The 25704-nt window shown below is 37.2% G+C and overlaps 1 protein-coding gene and 2 long non-coding RNA genes across 4 annotated transcripts; 1 reads left to right on the top strand and 2 right to left on the bottom strand.

The window, feature by feature from the left end:
• Nucleotides 1-102: 102 nt before the first annotated feature.
• Nucleotides 103-7582, top strand: LOC137249737 (uncharacterized). Of its 2 annotated transcripts, none has more exons than XR_010952518.1 (5): nt 103-360; nt 759-928; nt 1005-1231; nt 5692-5872; nt 5943-7582. It is a non-coding gene; the product is annotated as an uncharacterized lncRNA (long non-coding RNA). The 2 variants fall into 2 exon arrangements; XR_010952517.1 differs by having other exon boundaries at nt 755-928.
• A 1168-nt stretch (nt 7583-8750) lies between these two features.
• Nucleotides 8751-9575, bottom strand: LOC137249738 (uncharacterized). The gene is made up of 2 exons (XR_010952519.1): nt 9244-9575; nt 8751-9185 (listed from the first exon to the last, which is right to left on the bottom strand). It is a non-coding gene; the product is annotated as an uncharacterized lncRNA (long non-coding RNA).
• Nucleotides 9576-11741: 2166 nt separating this feature from the next.
• On the bottom strand, nt 11742-12839 carry LOC137247895 (gametocyte-specific factor 1 homolog). Its single transcript, XM_067778827.1, has 2 exons — nt 12515-12839; nt 11742-12460 (listed from the first exon to the last, which is right to left on the bottom strand). Exons 1-2 carry the CDS (start codon nt 12674-12676, stop codon nt 12182-12184), a joined length of 441 nt encoding a protein of 146 aa, XP_067634928.1. The 5' UTR covers nt 12677-12839; the 3' UTR covers nt 11742-12181.
• Nucleotides 12840-25704: the final 12865 nt, after the last annotated feature.

The raw sequence follows: 25704 nt of genomic DNA, 5'->3' as shown, positions 1-25704 counted from the left end.
TGAACTGGTTACCTTCGTCTTGTAGGGCAGTTCACCCACACATTCAAAGCTTTTTTCGCTCTCCACTAACACATCGACGTTTCATGCTGTCATCGAAATGACAGTTCATTAATTATTCAGGAAAACAATGAAACGCAAAAAAAATATAAATTGTTTACAACGAAAAATATCTTGTGCTTTTAGTTGTGACATGTGACGGAAATTAAAAATTTTGTTGCAGAGAACACCTTTTTGCGTTGGCGACCTTCGCCCAAAATAACATTAAGTTAATTTGAGCTGTGACATGTGACGGAAATTAAGAATATTGCTGCAGAGACCATCTTTTTGCGTTGGCGGCCTTCGCCCAAAATAATATTAAGGGTAAAGTTTTACAAGACGGTACACCACCTAATTTAAAAATATCAAATAATAATAAAAACGGAGCTCGAGGCGCGCCTTTTGATTCCACGTTTGATAATTTTTGTTAAAAATTGGGTGGTGCACCGTCTTTTAAATCGTTACCATATTAAGTTGTATAGAATCGGCGGGATGGCCTACAAGGTTTTATGTCAACTAAATCGCTCCCGATATGGTCGGGCTACTACCTTAATGGTTCCCGGAACGTACCCGATTTGCATCCGGCAAAGAACCACCAAAGTCGATAACGGGGAGTGTCCTTATCGCTACAACAACAACAACATTATTTACTTTCTGATTTTCATTCATACGTATGTGCATTTTTAAATAATAAAAAAATGTTATATTATTCTAATAGATAGCATCTCCGCCGGGTTGCGGTTCAGCTCAGAATATGCCAAAATCAAAGGAAATCTACAAAAACAAGGTACTTTACAAGCAACATGCTTTGGAATACGGTACCAAACTGGTTGGATGTATTTCCCTAAAAAAGGGTGGAACTACGCATCTTGGTTTGCCAGTATTTGCTTCGGTAATTTATATTGATTTGTAGTGATTATTAATTGCAATAGTAGATAATGTAATGTGAATTAAAATTGAATCGGTAGCCGGAGCAAAAAAGGCAACTGATCGGCATGCAACTGTTATTTATGTGGTGCCACCGGGAGCTGCTGCTGCTATCCTAGAAGCATTAGAAGCAGAAATGTCTTTGATATTTTGCATCACCAAAGTTGTGCCAAAACATGATAGGGTTCGCGTTAAGCACGCTCTCTTAAGGCAAAAAAAATCGCGTCTAGTCAGGCCCGATTGTTCAGGAATCATCGCACCAGAAAGGGTAAGTAAATTGGCTACCATATTAAATATATAAGCAACATGTATGAATTTTTTAGTGATAATTTGTCATGCTTTTGTTGATAATCATCTGAAGAATGCAAATACGACAGAGTTCGAAGTTCATGTGAAAACCAATTAATTTTTTTAATTAGCATTTGGAGAGAAAAATACATATGTATGAATGCATAGAACTGCATAGAAGGGGAGGAAAAATTAATTATTATCAGTAGATTTGCAAGATTTTTGTCATTTTCCCTGCATCGCAGTTGTCATTACATTGCGTTAAGAGAGGACATCAACACCTTACTACCCACAGCCAGTTAAAATTATTGTAAATTTTGCTCTTTTCATCACTGTTTCAAAACGTGGAAAGTTATATATCGAGCATTCCATGGAGAATGGTGCATTTTAGCAGACTTTCTCATTGCCGGCATTATTAATATTCAATCCCTAGAAGGTTTAATGTAGTCATATCAATAGTTCCCGAGATGGAGGGGCTAGTACCACAATGGTGCTTGTTACCGGAACGTAGATAGATAGATCATTTATTGAGGATTGCACAGTGACTTGCACATCTCCTTCACAGCACCTCATCCTAGCCGACTTCCTTGATGAACCCCAGCAGTGTTATTTGCTTGAGGGATTAAATGTGGGAATGCTCTGGCCATGGTGAGCCCATAAACTTAGCCCTACGTCTTGAAATTGCGCCGCAATCTAGAAGGATATGGTCCACCATCTGCTGATCCATCACAAAATCGGTATGTGTTGTTCGATACTATACCCAGTTTTTGCATGTGACTGTTCAGTCTACAGTGTCTTGTAAGAATAGCCGTTGGGGTTTTTAGGTTATCTTTTTGAGAGGCCTATTAATGCCCTATATCGAGTTGTGCTGTAACCCCCTAACAGTAACTTAGATTGACTCAGGCCTGGCATATTGCGCCAGTGTTCTCTCTTTTCCCTCCCTTCTGCTAATAAATGCCCCTGTGGGCCAACTGGCAGGAACAGCTCGGGATCGATGGGTCATGCAGTTGCTGCCTCTCTTTCCGTGTTGTCCGCCTGCTGTTGTTGTAGTAGCAGTGCTTCGCCCCATCCAATAGGTGCGACCGATCACAAATTATCATCAATGTCCTCTAACGTGAGTCCAAAGAAACTTTCTGTTTCAACAGGGGTGGGCCATAATGAGAGGAGTGTTAGAGGCGTTGGTTGCACAATACAGTTAAAGAGATGGTTGGTGACATGTGGGGATACATTACAAGCAGGACAATGTTTTGTATGTCGGGGTTGATTCTGGATAGGTAAGAGTTTAACCTGTTACGTTATCCAGCTCGAAGTTGAGCTAGAGTGACTACTCTCGTTTCCCTAGGGAGAGTGCGTTCCTCCTCTGCTAGTTTTGTTCTTTGAGTACAGGAATCACCGGCATAGAGGTCCGACGCCTGTTTGTGGAGTTCACTGAAGACATGCTTGTGATTTTTAGCTTCATACGGCTGTTTTCTCAGGTGCCGTATTTCCTCAATGTAATGAGGCCGTGAACAACAAGAGCCACAAAAGATTTATAAAAGTTACGAGGAATCTAGCCCAGAACAACCTGTCCGATGCAACCATCCCTTGCACGTGAAACACTGACAAGAGTATTTATTTTTTTAATTTAATTTATTTATTATTACGGCTGTTTAGGCCTAAAACTTAAACTACTAAGTGCAATTCATTGTTATAATCACTTATTACTATTGAATATGCTGTTGGAATGCCATGTGATTCCGATCAGCATATTTACTAGCGTGACAAAGGGACGAGTCTGGGAGCCAGTCATTTAAGGAAGGTCGGAAAGGACGCGTTTCCAATCCTCCAGTGCTCCCAGCTTAAGGCAACAAAATTTGGAACTTATATTTTTCAATTATATGTGTATTTTAAGCTTTCGGAATGTATTAGTCTCCGATCAATGCAGCTAAACATGTCTTTGGATGTTGGAAATTGAAAATAAGTGTATCCAATCACCCCTCAACTTTGTTTAGTAAAGACGCTGTCGGAATGCATGAAGATTCCGATTAGCACAGCTCAACATATAATGGGAGGTTGAAAAGGACGTGTTTCCAATCCCCCTTGCTCCAACTTTTATTTGGCCTTATTTTCGTTATTTTTGTTACACATTATATAATTTTATTGTTATATTTATGCTGTCGGAATGCGAATGATTCCGATCAGCAACAGTAAATACCAGCTGGAAATACCGAATTCCAGCGAAATTAGTTGTTGGAACTGTCTGGAGTTACAGGTGGCGTCTGATTATCTTTTCCTTAGGGCCGGATGCATTGTATTTTGCTGCTACCAATATTACCATTCCCTTTTCGCGCTCCAGTATCGGTATATCATGTAAAAAAATAAAAGAAAAAAAACTATCTTATTGGAAGGTTTTTACAATGCTCCAATAAACTTTTTTTAAAAGTATTGAAGTTATTACTACTTTTTATGTGATTAGGAAGTTCATTGAAATATTTCAGGCCCTCATATATATGACCGTCCTAAAAAGATTCTTTTCCGGCAAACGCAGCAAACCCATTTCTCAGTACTGGGGTCAGGAGAAGGACCCGGATTGGGGTCGATACCTTCCCGGAAGAGGAGAGTATGGCGCAGACCCGCTGCAAGGATCTGCTGGGGGGTTGACAATTTGTGGGAGAGACGCAACAAATTAAACATGGAGTCCGCCTGCTCATTGCCCTCCACTCCCCTGTGGCCTAGGACCCAAGCCAACAGTACTACGTTGTGTGCTCCTAATTGATTCAGCTTTTCTACGCACTGAAGGACAAGTGCTGACTTTATTTCGAACGCCGCAAGTGCCTTTAGTGGAACCTGACTGCCTGACTGAGTATGGCAATTGTTTCATTGGGGTATCAGCGCTGAAGGTTCAGCTTAGCACACTAACTTGTGGCGAATTCTTCCGCTCGAAAATGCTCGGATGTGCTTTTAGAGTTACTGATATTTTGGTTCTGGGTCCGAAAACTCTGGCTCCATTCCCCCCGGCCTATACCTATACAGCCGTACCAAGAGACGGAGCAGCCCATTACATATTGGCACAACCGGAGCACTGCTGGACATACATCCTATATGAAAGCTATGCATTCAAAAGTGTTTGTACCAGTGGCTGGTGCACACCGAACTGGACCAATGTATGCTATATTGAGGCCTGCATAAATACCAAGCTATGTTTATGTAAATAATGTTACTGCTAATGTCAATTTGCACGGTTGAGCACATACAGTACCTACGTTTATACAAGGTGGAACACCACACTACCTACATGGCGATGTAGCCACCGATCAGGTTGTTGTAAGAGATTAATTAAAATATATTATTCATAAACACTGATTCTTATATTTTTATTATCATTAAACTGTAGACTAGACTCATGACGGGTATTCTTACTGGACACTGCCTTCTGGCGTCACATGCCTTTAAATTAGGCTTGGTGAGTGATAGCAGATGTAGGAAGTGCGAGTTGGAGGAGGAAACGATCGATTTCATTCTGTGCTCGTGCCCTGCGCTTGCCGGGCTAAGACTCCAGCTGACAGATGTCAGATCTAGAAGCAGCAAGTGGCTTAAGTTCTAGGAAGCCGCTAACCCGCTGGAGCCATGAGAAGCGTGGGTGCACTTTGGGTGTCCCAAGACAAGTTCCGTACCTGCTCCGCCTCCCGCGTTACTGCTATACGAATAGCATGTGCTGTTCCGACGACGCGATCCATGTTTTATCCAGGAAAATCCCAGTAGATCTACTCTCAGGTGAAATGGCCGATCTGTATGGCATTGGGTTCAGCCGACCATCTGAAGATGCTAAGAAAAGCGCAAGGTAACGACCAATAGTTAGGTGGCAAGAACGGCGGGAAGATTCGAGAAAAGAGCGCTGAACCTTCATGCTAGTCCGGAATATAGCGGAATGGTACGAGCGAAAACACGGCAAACTAAATTACCATCTCACACAGATATTGAGCGGGCACGGTGGCTTGAAGGAATATCTACATAAGCGTGGGATAGAGGAGGATCCTTTCTGTCCAAGCTGTCCGTCCGAATTGGAAAGCGCAGAACATGTAATATTTCACTGCCCTCGTTTTCACGGCGAAAGACTGTCTGTAAACAGAGTTTTTGGAGAGGAACCTTCCATTAGGAATTTAGTTCCACGAATTTGCGGACAAATAGATTGTTGGATTGCTGTGAGCAAGATGGCCTTTATAGTAATGACGAAATTGATGATGCATGCCGAAAGGGAGCGTAGAGAAATGCGCATACGAAGTAGTGGCGACTAAATCGCCTTTGAAGTTACTTTACCAGGTCCTGATTCTAGTTATCTGAAATTTCTCTTGTGCCTTTGGAAAAGAGCTATGTGTGGAGCCCTATTTATGGAACACTTTTCGGCTTATATTAAAAACTTTTAATCTATTCTTACTGATATGAGTTTCTTTTTCATTCTAGGTAATTTGATTTTGATGATGTGAGGATAGAAATATCCCAAATATTCCAGCTGTGGCTGTAAGAACATACATTTGCTCAAATTAGAAGAAAACTGCACGGTTGAGCACATCCAGTATCTACGTTTATACAAGGAGGAACACCACACTACTTTCACGGGGATGTAGCCACCGATCACGTTGTTGTAAGAGCTTATTTTAAATATGTTATTCATAAACACTGATTCTAATATTTTGTTTTGGTTTTTACTTTAGAGTCAACCTGTTATATAAGCGATGTCAGCTATGCCTGTAACTTAAGCGCCTTCAGATGTAATAGTTACCGCGGACGCGGTCACAGCAGTAGTTCACTACGTGGGGATTACACTAATCAAGGACTTTCAATATCGAAAGGTTTTCCAGCACTATAACACACCAACAATATGTGCAATCACCCAAATAAATTGTACAACAAACGTTAACACCACATCATCAGCCAGCAACAACAACAACAAACGCAACAAGTTGAAACTTCTAAACAATTAATGACTAGTGAACCACCAACATATCCGCAATATGCGCAAACATCAACACCAACATGTGTCGCCTACTTTGCAATACGGTGAAGATGGCCAAGGCCATTCTGATTCTAATACTGATAAAGGCGAACCATTGGCAAATTTAAAAACTCAAACAGACCACGAAAAATGTTGATGGTATTAATTCTAGTACGGATAGTAAAGAATTTAAACCTAATAAAAAAGCTAAACTTGATAAAAACTTAACCGAAGATGACAATGTTTCTAATTCTAATACTAAGGAAGATGAATCTTTGATAAATATGAAGCTTAAAACAGAGTTATCAAAAAATGACGATGATGGTAATGATGTTGATGCAAAGTCCAATGTTGAAAATGATGAAAATTATGAGTGTGGATTATAACCTGAAGCAAAACTGTCATATCCGGTACGACCAGAATTAGATGTTAAGAAAAGAGCCTACATAAAGAGGCTCAGTATATTTATGGAAAATTTATCATGAGACAATGCCCAATGTATGTATTTCAATTAAATTCAGCACATTGTTGGAAAAAGTATCTAAACTTTATGCATCGTGTAGAGAAACCAGAACATTTACAATTTAAATATAACGAACGTGGTGCAAAATGTAAATTTTGTGATATTCAAGCAGCTACACCAAGCTTCAACAAATTATTGGACCATGAGATTTCTCATATGCCTAATAGTCATTATTTAAAATGTAAATTATGCGATTGGAAGACAAAAATACATTCAAGTATGAATTTCCATTTACGTGTACAACACGCTGAAACAATTGATGTAACAACGAAAAGTTTAGAATTGAATGTTTGTCCATATTGTAATCACAATGGTATTTACGCAAACACTTAATACATCTTTTCTATGTTTAGAATGTGGTGAATAATTTAGAACAAATACAAGTTTACGTGTACACCACAAGTTTTGAACGGAAATATCTTGAGGGTATGGTTACACCTATGTGGCATCTACAAGCTATTTATAATGACTAGTATGGAATGAATCCGGATATGGAAGAAAACGGAGGTGACGAAATGAATCACCATGCTTCTTTGGATTCTGGTGATACTCCTGACATGCTTCCTAATTTCCCTACGTCTGATGTTACTATACCTACCAAACTAATATGACTGCAAACTGATGAGCAACACTACCAGCGCAGGAAAAATAAGAACTTCAAAGCAAGGTTTCGGAAAGGGCACGACTATGAATAGACGTTAATATATATATAAATAGTTTATAAATGTAAAAATTCACATATGTAAAGTTCGCTAGAGTAATAAGGCAATAATTTAAATTGTAAAAAAACATTGTATATATGAATAATTTATAATTAAATATTATCTGAACATAAAGGACGCGTTTCATTCATAGAAAAAGCGATTTGACAGAAGGTAACCGATACGGGTAACCGATAGGTCAGTTACCCGTGTTGTTGTTGTTGCATATGTTTTGGTTAGCGATAACGAAAACATAACTGATTAATGCCCCTATTACCGTTTACAACTCAACTCTGGTTGAGTTGAAATTTCGCAATTTGGTATTACAGATTACAACTCAACCTGTCAAAAAAAATTTCGGTTGAGTTGTCTAGTCTTACAACTTTTTGTGGCATTGCCGTTTACAACCTTGTGTTGGTGTAGTTGTCAAAGACGTCAAAATCTTACAACTGCTTACTAGCAGTTGTCTCATGCAATTTTGCAGTTGTTTTGAAAAAATGTTACGTTTTAGAAGACGGTTCACCACTTAATTTTTAACAAAGATGTTCAAAGTTGATATCAAAAGACACGTTTCGACCTCCGATTTAAGAATCCGAAAACAAAAATTGTAATTCTTTGCGACAGCATGGCACTGCTAATACGCGTCCAAAAATATCGAGACGCGTATTAATCTCGAGAACAATAATCCGAAGGCGGAAAAGAAACATTTTATCTCTTGTCCGGAGATATTTGTAGTTGAAGTTGGCGATTTTCATGTGGTTGTTGTAATGTTGTTGTCTTTTTTCGGTTTTTGTTTAATATCTTTTGAAGGAGTTAAAATTTTTATTTTCCGCCTTCGGATTATTAATACTGATGCCAAGACGCATCGTTTAATACCTCTCTCGATATTTTTGGACACGTATTAGCAGTGTCATGCTGTCGTAAAGAATTACCACAAAAATTAAAAATTTTATTTCTAATAAAATCTAATTTCATGTGGTTGTTGTATTTTGCCAGATTTTTTGTACACAGCTATGCAGAAAGGTGTTGGACTCAACCAGAGTTATTTTTACGAATCGCGGTCAAAGGCCGCCAACGCAAAAAGATGTTCTGTGCAAAAAAAAACTGTGGAACGGGCCACATATTTCGTACCCTCTCGGGCCATTTTGTGGGTCTTTGTAAATATCTTTCAAAAGAAATAAAATTTTTAATTTCCGCTCTCGAATCCTAAAAACGGAGATGGAAACCCGTCTTTTGATACCACCTTTGATAAGAGTTAGATGGTGCACGGGCTTATAAAACGTTACCAAAAAAAAAGCAAAACATTTAAAGCCGGTAGTTAAACCTTTTTTAATCAAACAATAATCAACAATTTTGTACACATTTCTAGAAAAAACAAAGTTTAAACGAATTACATTGAATAACTTTTTGACCTTAGTTGGACGAGGCTGGCCGCAGTTCGGATGCAGCCAAAATAGGTGAAATAATTATGCGAGTCCCATTGATACTTATCACTACTCCTGGGAATCCTATTTGAGTAAAATACAGTTTTTTCTGTTTGGGTTTTAATCTACTTCGCACAAATATTCTCCTCAATAATATCTAAAACCAGTCCAACACCAAAATCATTTCCACATCATATTTGATAGCTGCCGTCAGCAAGGAATCGGAGTATGGCGCATAATTTTAAAATACGAACGCGTATGCGGAAATGGTCCTTAATTTTGTTTAGTACTGAGTAAAATGCTTCCTTTCAAATCTGCAAAATAACTTCATATGAAACTCATTATTTGTTTGTCACTTAAACATTTTCTTACTTGGTGCGTGGTAGTTCCAAGGGATTGGAATGATCACGCGAATGTTTTCCGTATTCGCGAAATGTCAATCACCAACATTTTTGTCATTATAAAATAGATTTCATATAATATTAATAAAAAAATCACATTTGAAAATGCTTAAATTTCTGCCACAAATTGATCAGCTGTTTATTTATCTGTCAAATCATCACTTTCTGAAGTTGGCAACTCAATTCAATTTCAACTGAAATAAGTTGTAATTCGTAATACCAAACAGGAGTTGAGTTGTCTTAAAGTTGAGTTGTTTTAATTACAACCCAACTAAGTTGAGTTGTAAACGGTAATAGGGGCATAAGTAACTTAAAAATGTAAATAACATCGAGCGAGAAGGAATGTCGAAAACACAATAGGTAAGAGCGAGAAAGCAAGTCACACGTACACTATTTTGAGAGAGCGCATGCGTTACCTTTTTCACGACAGCAATGTAAAAGTCATTAACACGATAATTGGTGAACAAGTTATTGGTGACGATTAGGGAACGGGTACCTGTCTTGTAGGGAAGTTTACTTGGACTCCCGCATGGTTCAATTATGTACAGGTTGGCTCATCTCATCAGCTGATTTTATTTATGTCATTGCATGGTCGAAGGGATTGTCAAATGGAGATGGCAAGCTCAAAATGAAACCAACCATTGGCAACATTTTACTTACACATACAAAAACTGCTAACCAACACCAATACACAGATTTTGACAATTTGAACAGACATATTTTGTTGCTTTACAGATGAGCCAACCTGTATATAGTTGAACCATAAACTCCCGTTAGAGGATATCAGGCATGCTTTACCAACGAACCGATATCATTTCGTTACGATAATTAACGTTAGTAAACGAAACAAAGTCGTTTCGTTTATTAACATTAAGAACGTCAAATTAAATTTTCTGCCCTATCAAAATGAAATCAAATCGTTTATGTTGATTATTAATTTCAAACTATGCTGGCAAAGCTGATTGATGGCGGAGTCATTAAAAGTGAAAGCATTAGCCAAGCTGATTGCAACTTTTCTCATGAATTTTGACAGTACGAAGATTTCTCAGAGTATTTTTGACATATTACCACCAACGAATTACACAAACAAATTACATGGAGTTTGTGTGTGTATGTCCGCTCGCTGTTACCACCTTACGGCTTCACCATAGCTATAGCATTGCCAGCACAATTCAAACATAAAGTATCACGTTTTTAACGTTAACGGAAGCTTTTCGTTTCGGTTAAAAATTTTATCTTGATAATTTCTTTATCGATAATATTTCGAAGCGTTTCAACAGAAACAGTGGAAATTTTTTGATAAACGATTAGCTTAACGTTAAGGTGCATCCCTGGAGGATATTGATGACAATTTGTGATCCGTCGCAACTATTGGATGGGGCCAGGCATGCTTAACGAACGAAACGATATCATTTCGTTACGATAATCAACGTTAATAAACGAAACGAAGTGACTTCGTTTCGTTTATTAGCGTTGATTATCGTAACGAAATGATATTGTTTCGTTCGTTAAGCATGCCTGGATGGGGCGAAGCACTGCTACAACAACAACATGACCTGTGCGAGCTTTACGCAGACATCAACATAGTCCAGCGAAATAAAATGCAGCGAATGCGTTGGCTAGGCCATGTTATGCGAATAAAAGATGACGTTCGGCTAAGAAAGTGTTTCCGTCGGAACCCGCCTATGGAAGAAGAGTAAGAGGGCGGCCCCCATTCCAATGGAAGGACCAGGTGGAAACTAATTGGCGCCAGTTGGCAGAGAGAAAAAGCAACTGGCGCGCCTTGTTGGACGGCCATAACAGTTTGAACGGTGAAGCGTCAATTAAGTAAGTAATCCAATCTGCAAAGTTCGAACCATCTAGTTGTTGTAGCGATAGGGTTGCTCCCCGAAGGCTTTAGCAAATGTTATCGATGTGATGGTCCTTTGCCGGATACATACTCGGTACGCTTCGGTAACAAAGCACCATTAAGGCGCTAGCCCGACCATCTCGGGAACAATTTATATGGTCACATTAAACCTTCAGCCCATCCCTCCCTCCCCACCCACAAGTTCCATGAGGAACTTGGGGTCGCCAGAGCCTCGGCTGTTAATGAAACAGTATTCGCACGGATAGGTGGTTGAAAATTGGGTTTGGAAAAGCTGTATATTGCGCTGGCAACCTGAAGGGTTGCACTACACAGCCCCTTGAATCTGGTATTTTAGTCGCCTCTTACGACAGGCATATCTACCACGGGTATATTCTGACCCCCTAACCCGCTAGGGGATCCATCTAGTCATTTACGTTGGAAACTGCATAAACCGCAGCTAGTTTAGAAGAATGCAATCAAGAACTCCACCGTTAAATTGAGTCGATTTGTTGTCTTGACACATTGGGGATTGTTGTTGCATTAAGGTAGCTTAAAGTGACAACCGAACGAAAACTACGAGTTGAACTATTGCATGAACATCAACAAAAAATACATACATATTAAAGCTTTCATAAATATAAAAATATATATTTAATAGTCAATAATATGGTGTAAGCAGGTCATCTATGAAGCAGGCATCCCTACATCGACTATGTATGTATATACATAGGTATACACAAAAACTTATTTCTTTAGTAAAATTTTCCAAATAGTGTACCATGTGTATACATAAAATATTTAACTTTTGGGCCTAATACAAATTTCTAACGAGATATTAAAAATGTCAATTTACAATTAAAAAATCAAGCCTAATTTAGAAGCAATCGTTAATAAAGCAGCAATATGTATGTATATATAATACATATAAAAGAATAAATTCACATGAATATAGTGCGTGCAAACATTTTTAACTTTGCCTGTCTTAATAATTAATTTCGCTCATAAAAAGATAACACCTTTAAAAGGACTGCGCCTTGCAGGAACTTTTCGTTCGCTTATTTTAGTTATTATTATCTATACCACTTAATCGTAGGCGTTCTTGTGCGCGGAACTGTTTTTTCTTGGCCTTGGATTGTCCTTGCATTAGCCTTAGAACTGGCGCATTTGTTGTATACTTTTTTGGATCATAAGTAGGTGCAGGAGGTAAGTCATCCCAACATTCGGCGGTTTCCAACAATTGTTCTTGCGTTTCTTCTGCATTTTCAACAGCCGCATTTGTTTGCTCTTTGACCTTGAACTTTTCGAAACCAGCACGATTAGGGCAAGTTTTTACATGTTCCTATAAAATAGAGCATTATTTGTGTGAAGTGTATGTAATCTTTGGCTAACTTACATCAAGATCACATTCGTCGACTATATGAGTCACATTAAAAGGGCAAGTCTTTTTACCCACTCCTTTATGATTTTTCTTACAACGAACCAGATGCACCTGAAACCTTGTTTTCAATATCACGTGTGACTTATCGTATGGACATTGCACATATTCATCATTCATTTTTTTATGATTTTTACTTTGTTGATATAAAAATATAAAGTGGATTCGGCAGAAATTTTAGAAAGCCGCCAATAGATGGATTTTTTCGATCTCACGAGGGATTTAACTCAAATTTGTGCTAACAGTATGTAACAGGTAAACACCTCGAGTAGTGATAGAACGATATTTCACATCGGCGACTGAATCGCCGCGAATGAAAAATCGCTAAAGGTCTCCTGCGATTTACAACGAGATTGACTGAATTTTGTGTGGGTTAAGGCCGCGGCACACGACATTTTTCATACAGATGCGTTTAAAACAAACTTACGCATTTCAATAACATTGCCACAATCAACCAAGATGTTGCGTTCGTAAATATGAAGGAAATTGACAGCTGGCAATTGAAGTTTATTTCGCCTTGCCTGTTGACATACAAAATTTCCCGAAGCACTCTGTAAACATTCTCCCTATACAACAAAAATACTTGCCAACATATTTTGTGTCGTATTCGATTGTTATATTGCAGTGTTTAATTGTGAAAAATGTTAGAAAATTTACCAACCAGTGGGAAAAATAATTTCACATGAAGTGTGCCAACACCCCTAGCCAAAGCAAATGTCAAATTCTTCTTCTTATGATTTGTTTGAAACAAAATTGGGGAGTTGGCTACTATTCAATATCAGATGGCGTCAGTGTCGCTCATTCTGCCATTCTCCATAAAAATATATGCAATCTACTCATAATGCGTAAGCATGTGTTAAACTCATCAATATGAAAAACTTCTTATGTGTTGGAGCTATTAGTGCAGTCGGGTGGCTTCGTGACACAAGTATTTGTTGTCGGCTACACATTGATGAAAATCAAACATTTTTGATTTTTTCATTTAACCCTTGCTTATTTGATTGTCGCGGGGTGTAGTTGACAAAACAGCAGTGTATTTAGTTTGTGTCGACATTCCAAGAACAAGTGTGCGGAAGAACAGCAATTCATATTCAAATTTATTGAAAATTATCAATGTATTACGTTTTGCGTACAAGCTTTTTCATTTCATTTCAAGCTTTTCATCCACAATTTCTTTTTATCACTCTCTTTCCTTTTGTTTTTATTGAAGATATGTGCTGTAGTTTCAAGTAAAAAAAATCATCCGATGACGACATATTCACGTCCGAACACTATGGTTTCTCAGTGGAAATGTTGATTGATGGCTTTTTATTTGATAATCACGGGGCAAGCGTCAAATACCCGACACGCACACATACAAAAATTGAACAATCTCGCTGTAAATCGCCGGAGGCCTTCATAGTGATAGTACCCTGCAAAAATAGTTGGATTACGTGTTCCATTTTCTTCATGTTGGAGTACCTAACAATACTCCTTTGCAATGCGTTTGCGGACCACCATCAGCCGATCATTGCTCGTTTTTTAACGACCGTGATCACGACACGATGACGATCGAACAGAGTTGCCAAAAGTAAAATATTGCATACAAATTACTGATAATAAAATTTTACTATGGCAACTCTGATAAAATGCAACCGCGCACTGGTTTTATGTATACATACTATAGTATAGAGAAATATTAGTTTCTTTATTCACGCAAATGCCAAATAACATAAGAATATTCGTAGTAAAAAATATAAAAGTTGTATTGCCCCTCTTCATTTACCTTCATTTTAAATTAAATTCACTCCGATAATTCTTTCCGACACAATTCCTCTTTATTACTTTGGCATATGACCCTCTGTGGGTGCTCCATGGAGTACTAAAGTGAAAGTACTTTGGAAAGTACTCTCACGAATGTACTCTATGGAATACTCACAAACAAAGCGAGAGTGGGATCACCTACTTCTCTCCTAGGACGTCGCAACGTTAATTGGAGAACATTTTTTGTATGAATACAGATTAGTTTTGGAATACTCCTATACTCCCAAAGGAGTATTCCTTACATTATTTATGGAGTACTCGCGTTTTTTGAAGGGTTGCTATCCAAATATATCAGTGATTGGCGATTTTCCTTCATTCGATTCTTTTGAATGACAATCACCTCCACAAATCACACACATTCATAGCGGAACGATACAAGGTGGCAGCATGGTGACATACCTACAAACATAAATAAAAATTTCATGTACTTTGTTTTTGTAAATTCGATGGACAAATGTCAAAATCGTACTGCGCCGTATTTTGATGTATCAAATTAAATAAAAAAAGCTTAAAATCAGCTGTGCCATGCTGCCACCTTGTACCGTTGAGCCATGCACACATTATTCCATCATGAATCACCTCTGCCGGCATTTCGCTAATAGCCAAGGCGAATCTATACCAGGTGGTGGCAAAGCGAATTCAATCAATTCGCCGTGCAGATGAATGTCAAGTCAAACGAAAATTTTCGTAGACTTCGATTAACTGACGTTTTGTTGTACAAGGCTTTGTATGGAAAATTATCAAGAAGAAGCAATCAGCTGATGGGATAACACCACCTGTAATGAATTCGCCTTGGCTAATAGCGATATTTCTTCACTCGGTTGTCTATACTTTTAGCTAGTTTCTCTTTCAGGCGACGTTATTTTGAATTGATATTTTTATAAACGACGTTTTGATCTGGTGCAAAAATTTGGTTGTATTAATTAAAAATCCGTTTTAATACCGAGAGCAGCAAATTATAGTAGAAAAAGAAGTGAAATGTGGAATTTTATGAGCCCATAAATGAAACGCATGCAAAGCCCGGTGATAACATATAAATATTTCATGAAGTATATAAAAGAGATTAAATGATTGAATTTTTTGTTTTAATTACAAATGACGCCAAATAGACCTAGGTCTTCAGACTTGGTCTAAGATTTATTGATTGTTATGGTCCACTTGGGAGATTCACCCTTTGAACGTACTAGTTGGCTAGTGATAGGTGAAAAGTCAGGATTCACCTCACTCATGTCTGCCTGGGGTGGTCAAAACAAATTTTATTTAATTTAGCGCAGGTGGCATCGCCAAAGAATTCAATGGTGTGGGAAAAATCCCAATAACGGCAACCAAAGCAAAGAGCATAGTGTACAAGTACAAGTGTGTCGACTTCTTTCTGACAGGCACTCGCTTAAGTGAGCATAACGGGAAAATCTGGGTTGCCATTGTTGTTTCGGTTGAAAACGGTGAATTAGGGTTCTGTGCAGAGACGTAAAAGATTGAAACAGGGTTTATGTAGTCACAAAAGTGTTGCTCCTGTTCCACAGCATTTTAATTTTATATCATGGCGAAAAGTTTCAGTTCAGAGTTATTGATTTTCATTAAAAGTTTGATTTATTACGGAGGGTTACTCCTTTAAGTGTAAAAAGCAGAGAAAACGTAGAGTTTTTCAAATTATTGTGAAAAACTTTTTAATTTGAATTTCTGTACCCAAGTTCACTATATTATTGTAGCACAAGAATCTGGAGGTCAATTCCTTAACTATGAAAAACTGAAAAATGTACACTTACGCTTCGATTTTGAGCGTTACCGGTAAAATAGTTCCCAGAACATTATGTAACCGAATATCGTTACCAGTTCTTTTATTCGCGATTCTGGCCCAAGTGGTAACGCTGTCATTATCAAGAAACTCACCAGTGCCTGTGGAGAAATTTGAATGGTAGTTTTCTTCGCTTTCACGGTTACCACTTTGGTCCATTTGGACCAAAAATGGTCCCTTCCAACCCCATTTTGTCCGCTGGTCCCTTTTCTTCAATTTTGGTCCTTTTTAGGCAGTAGCCACGATTGGTACTTTTCTTTCTTTTTCACTCAGGTAAAAATTCACAATATTGCCCAAAAATTCGCCACACTTTCGTTAGCCCCCATATAATTTTGAATTTACTTCAAGGGAACTCTCACCATAAAAAATTGCTCAGTCAGTAAAATGTACCAGAACAATAACATTTCACCTAGGATATAATTAAGCCAGGCAGTAAAAAGAAAAGTGTTGGCAAACACATTGTCGTTAATTGTTGATGAAATAACCGACTATTTAAAAAAAACACTCTTGTTTTATAATAATATTAATAACGGCTAGATATTTCGATCGGTTATACAACACTATGTAAAATATATGAAAATAAAAATTTCTTCTCGCCTAGCATAGCTTATAGCGAGCACTCTGTCGTGAGCCTAACACTTTCAAAACTTATACAAAGAAATTCGATGCATTACTTCTCGTTTGAAAATTTGATATTTAAATCTGTCTCACCCAGTTCAATGAGTTCAAAGAATTCCAGTACTATTGTGGTGTTAAGCCCCGCAAGGTAATTGAAAACTAAGTATCTTCGCACAAGAAATATTTTAACTCGAAGACAGAAGGAAGCAAATGCAAAAGAGATTTGATTTCGGAAGAAATGTTTTGTATAAAATTATTCCCGTAGGTGCTAGCAGAATCCCTGAGTCCTGGGATAAAAACTCACACTTACTGAATCTAGGCTCTGATATTAAGTTTAAACGCTAAGAGAAAAGGTAAGCATCTATAAAAATAACACTGACAAAATTGCGTAGTTTCATTTATGATTTACTGAGATTTCCACATACATAGTTCGGCAACACCAGAACGCAAATTGTGAACAGTTTCTTACTAAAACCTAACTGCACCATACATTTTATTTCATTGCAATCAACAGCATAATGCTGGAACCAAGATCTTTGTGACCAAAACTAGGTTCACAATGTTTGGTTTGTGGAAGACATACAGGGCTGTCATGGAATCCAAGTCGGTTTTGTGTTTTGTCGGAATTACAAACCAATATTGAGGCCATCAGTGTCACAACTTAGCGAGGGTTTAAGGGAAAGCATAGCATTGCGAACATCATCCTCTGAGATAATGAGGGAGCCAAAATCAATCTGATCACAAAGTCCCGAGCGCGAATGAGAGCCAGCCAAACCTACATTGGCATCATCAAAGTTAGATTTAAAGAATTCCGCAAAAAGCTCAACTGTTTCAGTTAGCGACTGGGAGCTTACCCCATTAAAGGTCATACAGATCGGAATATTCGCTGAACCACGTTTGGAGCGGATAAAGTTCCAAAAGGCTATTGGCTTTTCTTTAAGCTCATCTTCGTGCCTACGCATGTAGCGATTATAAAGAAATTTATCGAGAACATTAAACTGCCGCACACTATTAATGTACTGTTCCCTAAGAGAAATGTTTTCCCTATTTGCCTTATATAAGCGTTATGTTATACCAAGGTAATTTATGCAACCTAGGCCTAAAACGAGGCACTGTACTATGAAATATCTCAGACAACTTCGATAAAAAAAGGTCATAACACATGCTGACGTCATTAGAGATAAATATATTTGCCCAGTTAAGTGCAAGTAAGACATTGTTCAACTCACTGAAATCAGTAAGTCGAAAGCATAGTGTACCTATACCAAGTGTGTTCACTAAGCGATAAACGTCAAAACTACAAACAGCCTCGCTCACCTGATGGAAATCTCAGGTCTAGAGTCGCATTTTTGGTCTCAACGACAACATTTTTGACTACCAATCGTATGGACTTTTTCAATTTTTCAATCATTCGGAGCATTCGGTAATGGTATCCATTTTGAATTCGCTGTCATTCCGAATCCAGCGAGTGCCTGTCAGAATGCTTGACAGATAAGTCAACACACTTGTACTTGTACACTATGGTCGAAAGTTAAAAGGAGAGTTATCCAATGGCGTCAGCGTAGGGATAGCAGCAAAGGTATTTAATTGAATGACAAGCGGTAAGTGATATCTATCGGATGGACACACAGGAAGAGTACTCTCAGAGAGATCAAATATTAAATTCTCATCGACAAACACTAGATCAAGCAACCTCGAAAGAGTATTAAATAAATTATTGATTTGAATCAAATCGCAACTTAAAATATTATCTATAAGATTGATTTCATAAGAACGGGTGACATTCGTAGAAGTTAGAATACCATTACATTGAAAGTCTGTCCAAACAATATTAGGCAGATTGAAATCACCAAGTCTGCAAAAACTCGCATCAGGGTGGCTTTCGCATAGATTGACGATGTTCTCGACATGAGATGAGTATAAGGAATCACCACTGTTCGGCGGTATGTACGAGCAACATATGAAAGTTGAACTAGAGGAACTGGAAATACAGACGCACAGCTTATCTAGTAATGAATCATGATGTAGAAGTTGAAACCTCGATGAATGCAGGTTTCTGTTAACTGCAATCAACACTCCACCCCCTTTCTTTTGACCAGTTTTCACGGAGTATCGATCTTTCCGGAAGGTTAGGAATAACTTAGAGTCAAAGTATTCTTCATCAAAGAAGTCTTCATTGAGCCACGTTCCCACAATGACATAAACGTCATAGTCCATACGAGACGAAGACAAAAGAAAATCATTAGATTTGGTGCGCATGCCACCGACATTTTGAAAGTAGACTCTCAAACGTGCATTCGATGAGCAAGTGTGAATATTATGATTGTTGTTGAGTTGATCATTACGTGAACCTACGATACCAATGGGTTTTCTCCGATTTTTGGAAAAAAACCGAAATGGCTTGATAGTGACATTAGAGGCCCACAGAGCAGGATCAAATAGGTTATTATAATCTGCTGAGCGCACACGAACTTTAAACGAAACTCTCACCAAAGAGTTGATGTCAGCATCCCTCCTTACTAACTTAAAACAAGCCAACGCTGATGTATCAATTTTGATATGCTCGGATATATATTTAACAATTTTTTCCTCTGTGACCGAGGGTCTGAAAGATGAAATATGGATCCATTTATATGGTACAAAAACATCCAGCTCAGCATTGTTATTATTGCCATAAACATTTAATTCGTTTGGAGCACGTGCGCTTCGAATAACTGTGGTAGGAGCTTTAGGTGATTTGCTAGTAGGGCAAGCAGTGACAGTGGCATATGATAGAGTATTTACAGACTCACTATTAGTAGCAATTGTCGAATAATTAGAATGAGTAATAACAAATCCGCTCTGTATGGTATCGCCCGCTGGGGGTGCAGAACCTTTCGATCTTACCTTATTTTTTGTTGACGTATTTGAAGAATTGATTATGTTAGATGTCAGAGCATTTGACAATGATGATTGTGTAATAGTTGCAGGTGAAGAAGTAAATGCATTATTAATGTTGGTTGTAAGAGCATTTGTTTGTTTTGTAATTCTCTGAATAATTTGAAATTAATGTATTTAATTAGAATAATTGCAGAATACATACATTTGTCAAAAAAAAAATAAAAAATGGGACTTTGTAGATTTTTATGCTGATTCCAACGGTAATTTTGCGTAGAACACCTTTCTGCATATGCGGCCTTCGGCCGCGCTTATAAAAAATAACCCTGGGCTACGCCATGGCAAGTCCTGCCTCAAATTAACCCTTAAATATGTAAATAAGACCAACAATACACAATACACATGTGCCTGCTGATCAGATGTTGAGCATTGTATCATTGAATATATACAAACCAAAGCAAAAAAGTACAAATGTACATACATATATACATATTCAATAATACTCCAATTAAAGGCAGACATGTATAAAAAGCTTGGTCGCTTTGATGCTGTGGCAGTGTCTTAAGTTATTAATAAAACAACTTGCCGCTTTCCGCGTTATGAAGCGACCAAATCAATTATGGCAATCCGCGTATACGGCCATGTATATGTAAATATCAATGCTCGTAGCATGGCGCAACGATACAAGGTGGCAGCGTGGAACAGCTGATTACAAACTTTTTTATTTGATTTGATACATCAACTTCCGGCGCAGTACGATTTTGACATTTGTCCATCGAATTTACAAAAACAAAGTACATAGAATTTTTATTTATGTTTGTAGGTATGTCACCATGCTGCCACCTTGTATCGTTCCGCTATGGCTCGTAGCAATTAGCCGACGAAATACAATAGGCACGAGCCAAATTATGTGTCGTCGGTGGTTAAAAGTGTTGCCGCCCTACAAGAAACGCTGATAGTTTTACTAATACACTCACACTTGTAATTGACAATGCTGATCCTGCGATGACGTAAACATTGATACTCAAATTTATGTATGTTCCTTTGTTCGCTCACGCATGTCCGCATGTTCCCAACGACAGCCTATAATCATGAAAAAGGACTCAAACTGGGAAAGCTTCGGACACCTGGTACAGAACAAAAAAACACACAGCAGATACCATTATGCACGTGAGACAGATACATAATTCTCAACGGAATTTTATGCATGCGAGAACAGTTTATCCGATTTAATCATGTTGTCACTACTGACTGTGATATGACAATCAAATGATTATCACGGTTGTTTTGTTATTTTTTAAATTCCTCCATTTTCAACCGACGAAAGCCATATAAAAAATAAGTTTAAAAAATGAAAAAGAGAGCATTTTAAAGCTCTATGCTAAAGGAAAAAAATCGAAAATAATATTAAAAAATACCAAAAGCTGTCGGAATGTATGGGGCGCACTCAAAAAATTGATACGCAAAAAACAATAGTAGTTAGTGGTGATTCATTTTTAAATGTGTTTCCGCATGAGGAAAGCGCTCTTCTGTTGTTTTGTTATTTTCTGAATTTAAATTGAACATTCTGAACTCGAATTCTTATAAAACTATTTATTTTAAACAAATAAGAAACACGTATGCTTTTATCATGTACACAATTAAAAACGTAATGAAATAAAGTAAATAAAAAGCCAAAAACATTGTTTCATTTTTGACAGAATATAACAATGGTCATTTATGATAGTATAACAGTCAAACCTGATATCTACAGTAAACCATCATTTATGACACTTTTTGATAGTGAGAGTGTCAGCACTGATCCAGGAAAAGGAATGAGAGTGAGCAGTACGGCTATATACTTAATCAGTAGGCCATGTTGGTGTATAAGAAGGAGACAAAAACTCACACGTACACAGTTGTTTACATCACATTTGCGCAAGTCCCCTTAAGTTTGTGATAGAAAGTTTGTATGAGGCGCTGATTGTTAGGTACATTGCTGAAAATCAGATGATAGTCATATGATAGTCAGTATTCTTGTAGGGCCAAAGAGGATAAATACAATAAGAGCCGTCATTCGTTATTTTATGGCGAGTATCTCGCTGGAAATTGAAAAAATTGATGCCGAATGTTTTCTGAGAGGGACATTTTTAATTGTCTCGCATTTATCCATGCCGTGTAGGCCCCTTGTGCAACTGTGATTTTTGGAAAGAGAATTAAATAAATTAATTAAATACAGTCGAAAAATAAACACAAATACCCCACGAAAGTGTATAGAAGACATTTATAAACATCTCGCCCAAAAAAAAAGTAGCGACTACCTCTCAGTATACATCGAGTAAATGCCAAAAAAATAACGAGTGACGCCTTTTATTGTATTTATCCTCTTTGGTAGGGCGTTTATACCTTTAACCAAAGAGGATAAATACAATAAGAGCCGTCACTCGTTATTTTTTTGGCATTTACTCGATGTATACCGAGAGGTAGTCGCTACTTTTTTTTTTGGGCGAGATGTTTATAAATGTCTTCTATACATTTTCGTGGGGTATTTGTGTTTATTTTTCGACTGTATTTAATTAATTTATTTAACTCTCTTTCCAAAAATCACAGTTGCACAAGGGGCCTACAAGGCATGGATAAATGCGAGACAATTAAAAATGTCCCTCTCAGAAAACATTCGGCATCAATTTTTTCAATTTCCAGCGAGATACTCGCCACAAAATAACGAGTGACGGCTCTTATTGTATTTATCCTCTTTGCTTTAACAACTCACAGCTAAAAGGGGAATTTATTATAAAATTAAAATAAACGAATTTATTGCTCTTTTGCGAAATAATGTTATATTTCTTCGCAAAATTACTTTAATTTATTTCGCCGCTCCCATATGTATATTAATTTTTATCTATGAAAATAATGTAAAATTCTTACTTTGTACTGACATGTGATAAACAAGTCAGCATATACAGTATGACGTCACAGTGCGAATTCGGGCCAGAAACGGGTAAAACACCACTCTTATGTAGCAACTGCAACACAGTTGCTGCAAATTTGGCTGCGTGCAAGGCGAATTCATTACAGGTGGTGTTATGCCATCAGCTGATTGCTTCTTCTTGATAACTTTCCATACAAAGCCTTGTACAACAAAATGTCAGTTAATCGAAATCTATGAAAATTTTCTTTTGACTTGACATTCATATGTACGGCGAATTGATTGAACTCGCTTTGCCACCACCTGGTATAGATTCGCCTTGGCTGCGTGACTGCGCGAACAATTTTTCGGCAGAATATGATAGGGGGTTTCAAATAGCAAATAAAAATGTCCATAAGCTGTGACAACTCGGCAATACAGGATATGAGAAAATTATTTGCAATAATTTATAGCAACAATGGATGGAAATTTTTAGATTATATTGCTAATATGTTAGTGGACATTTACTAAGCAATATCTGTGCATGTTTATTTGCATTTTTTACTACCATATTAGTACTTTCATACAGGCTTATAAATAGTTTGGTATTACCCGTGTTTTTTAACACGCGCGTATACGTTTCGTTTGCGCGTGTAAAAAAACGCCTATCTTCGCTTAGATAATGCTTAGGAGACCCATCTAGCGGCTGTGGTTAAACAACTAGCTACAGCAACAGGGTGTACCGAAAAGCGGAGACGCAACGCTCTGATGGCCATAGGGTATAACATATAGCTGAATCAGTTGCGATGAATTGTGGACACACATAGAATACATAGAATTAGTGTAGAGAGTGAAACAAAGACACATATTTCAGTTACATCTGAGTATAATGCGTATTGAAATTTAGTAGGACAAAATTTATGCGGAGCAATTTCAGAGGTGTATTTATAGTTTGTCTCTTAGCAGTCAATATAAAGTTTAAGCGTAAACGGATATACGCGTGTTAAAAAACACGGCTATTATTTCAAATGAAAAGTGCGGGGTTATGAAAGTAGTTATGCTCGTCATAATGAATACCCCCAATATGCATCGAAGTTGGAATTTATAAAATCGCAAAAATTTGTCTTTTGACGATTTTATCAAATGCCATGTTGCCGAATTGCAAAATTCTATCATCAATTTGGACAACTTAAGAAGAAGCATTTATGAATGAAAAATCAAGAGGAAGCTAGTTTTCAGGATTTTGCGATTTACATACAAAACATGAGCATACATATGTACATATGTATGTGTGCTTGTGCGTATGGTTGAATGGTTGAAGTGAATTTTGTTTTGTTTGTCAACACGCGCATATAAAAATATTTCTTAGCTTACATATGAACATAGATTTGTACATATGCTTGTGCGTAAGAATAATTTTTGTTGGAAGTGGTTGATTGAAACAGTTTGTCTTTTATTTGAACATGTGAATGTACAAACATTTGTTAGCTTATGCATGGATATGTTGGTATCAATGAAGTGGGTGCGAAATGGGGGTGTAGGCTGATATTTAGTTTAGGAATATATGTGTGTACATATATACCAATCTAGGTTTGTTTATACAAACTCACCATTTAGGTGATTAAATTTTCAATTTCCCTACATATCAATATAATTTGATTACTCTTTCTTCTTTACTTACAATTTTGGGTTTCGTGACGAAATTAATATACCATTTCATTTTCATGAAAGGTATAAAAATTTTAGCACTCCCAGATGCCCTCACATATAATTTCGAATCGTGAAAATGCTTGAATTTCTTATGAAAGTGCCAAGAAAAAGCACTCCCGTATGAAGCTCAGGAGCTTGTGTATGATAAAAAAATTACACTAATAATTTGACAACTATGTTGTATATTGTATATAGTTAGGAACTAGTAAAAAGTTAAAGCAGCGAGGACAATTTCCACCGCCTAGGGCCGCGCCATGTTAAATTCGCCAGTTGAGAACATGTAAACATGTGTACATACATACATACATACAACTAGAGACTCTCCTTACGGGGTAGTTTCTCTTGCTAATACATATATGTATTTAAATTTCAACATTTAAGTACTTCAAAAGTTTTCAAATTCAATTTCCAATGCAAAATTCGCGGAAATGTCTACATTCGCTTTTAGTATGATTATTGAAACCCAAATTCCGACGATATATGTACCTATATATAATATGTTCCCACAAAACTTGAGGCTAGAGGTCAACGTAATTTTTCGCTACTTTCAGAATTAAATTTTTGGCTGTTTTATGTTGGTGATATAACTATTGACATAATATTTTAAGCAAATATTTTGTAACATGAAACCAAATATTCTACTTTTTCCGACCTCAAACAATTAAAATTTTTTAAATACAAAAAAAGTTTCAGTGCACATACAATTTTGTACATGTATTGTAATTCGCACTTTCATATAAAAAATTTTGAGCAGCACTGCTTTTCATTGAAAATCTTATTTTTTCCACATACACATTTAGAAAAAATATATAAAAATTTTAATATTTATACAAAGATATTCTTCAAGACAAGAAATAATGTAAATTTCCCCAACCATTTTACCACCTGCGGCTTTCCAGAAAATACATAATGGTTGGACAATACCTACAAAGGTTGTGCGCTATTTGAACCCCATTTGAACAGGTGTATATCGGTCAAGTTTGTTTGCGAATTACCTGTGGTTCATCAAATAGTTCACTTCCGCATGCTTTTTTCACTGATAAAATAACATTATTATGTAGTATCTTATTTTCAATGAGATATGAAAAACAAATGCATGATAATCGCATTCAAAAATGATTCAAAGTTATCAACCAAAACGATTGAAATATGTTCATGAATATGATCATAAAATGACTGAAAAGCAATCAAACATCACTATAAAATGATAACAAATATTTCACTCTGAATGCTTTGACATTTTGCAGAAGTTGCAGTCACACTCAACTTCCACTCAGTCAATTTTTATTTCCCCACACCTGGCTGTCAAATTGAGGACAAGATGTGAAGGCAACTGGCCGACTATCTCTCGGTTAACATCGAGTAAAATTTCTTTCAGCGATCAAAAATTTCTGAAAAGAAACGAATAGCCGATTGACGCCTCTTAATATATCTATCCTATCAACCCGTCAGAAGGGG

This window comes from Eurosta solidaginis, chromosome 4 (assembly GCF_040869045.1).
Source record: "Eurosta solidaginis isolate ZX-2024a chromosome 4, ASM4086904v1, whole genome shotgun sequence".
Classification (NCBI taxonomy): domain Eukaryota; kingdom Metazoa; phylum Arthropoda; class Insecta; order Diptera; family Tephritidae; genus Eurosta; species Eurosta solidaginis.
The sequence above is the reverse complement of the archived record's forward strand: the minus strand, read 5'-3'. Positions and strand labels throughout refer to the sequence as shown.

Bases quoted from the DNA above. Each gene is read 5' to 3' on its own strand.
- LOC137247895 (XM_067778827.1), bottom strand. From the start codon at position 12,676: ATGAATGATGAATATGTGCAATGTCCATACGATAAGTCACACGTGATA. The intron at 12,461-12,514 runs GTAAGTTAGCCA...TCTATTTTATAG, and splicing joins TCGACGAATGTGATCTTGAT to GAACATGTAAAAACTTGCCC.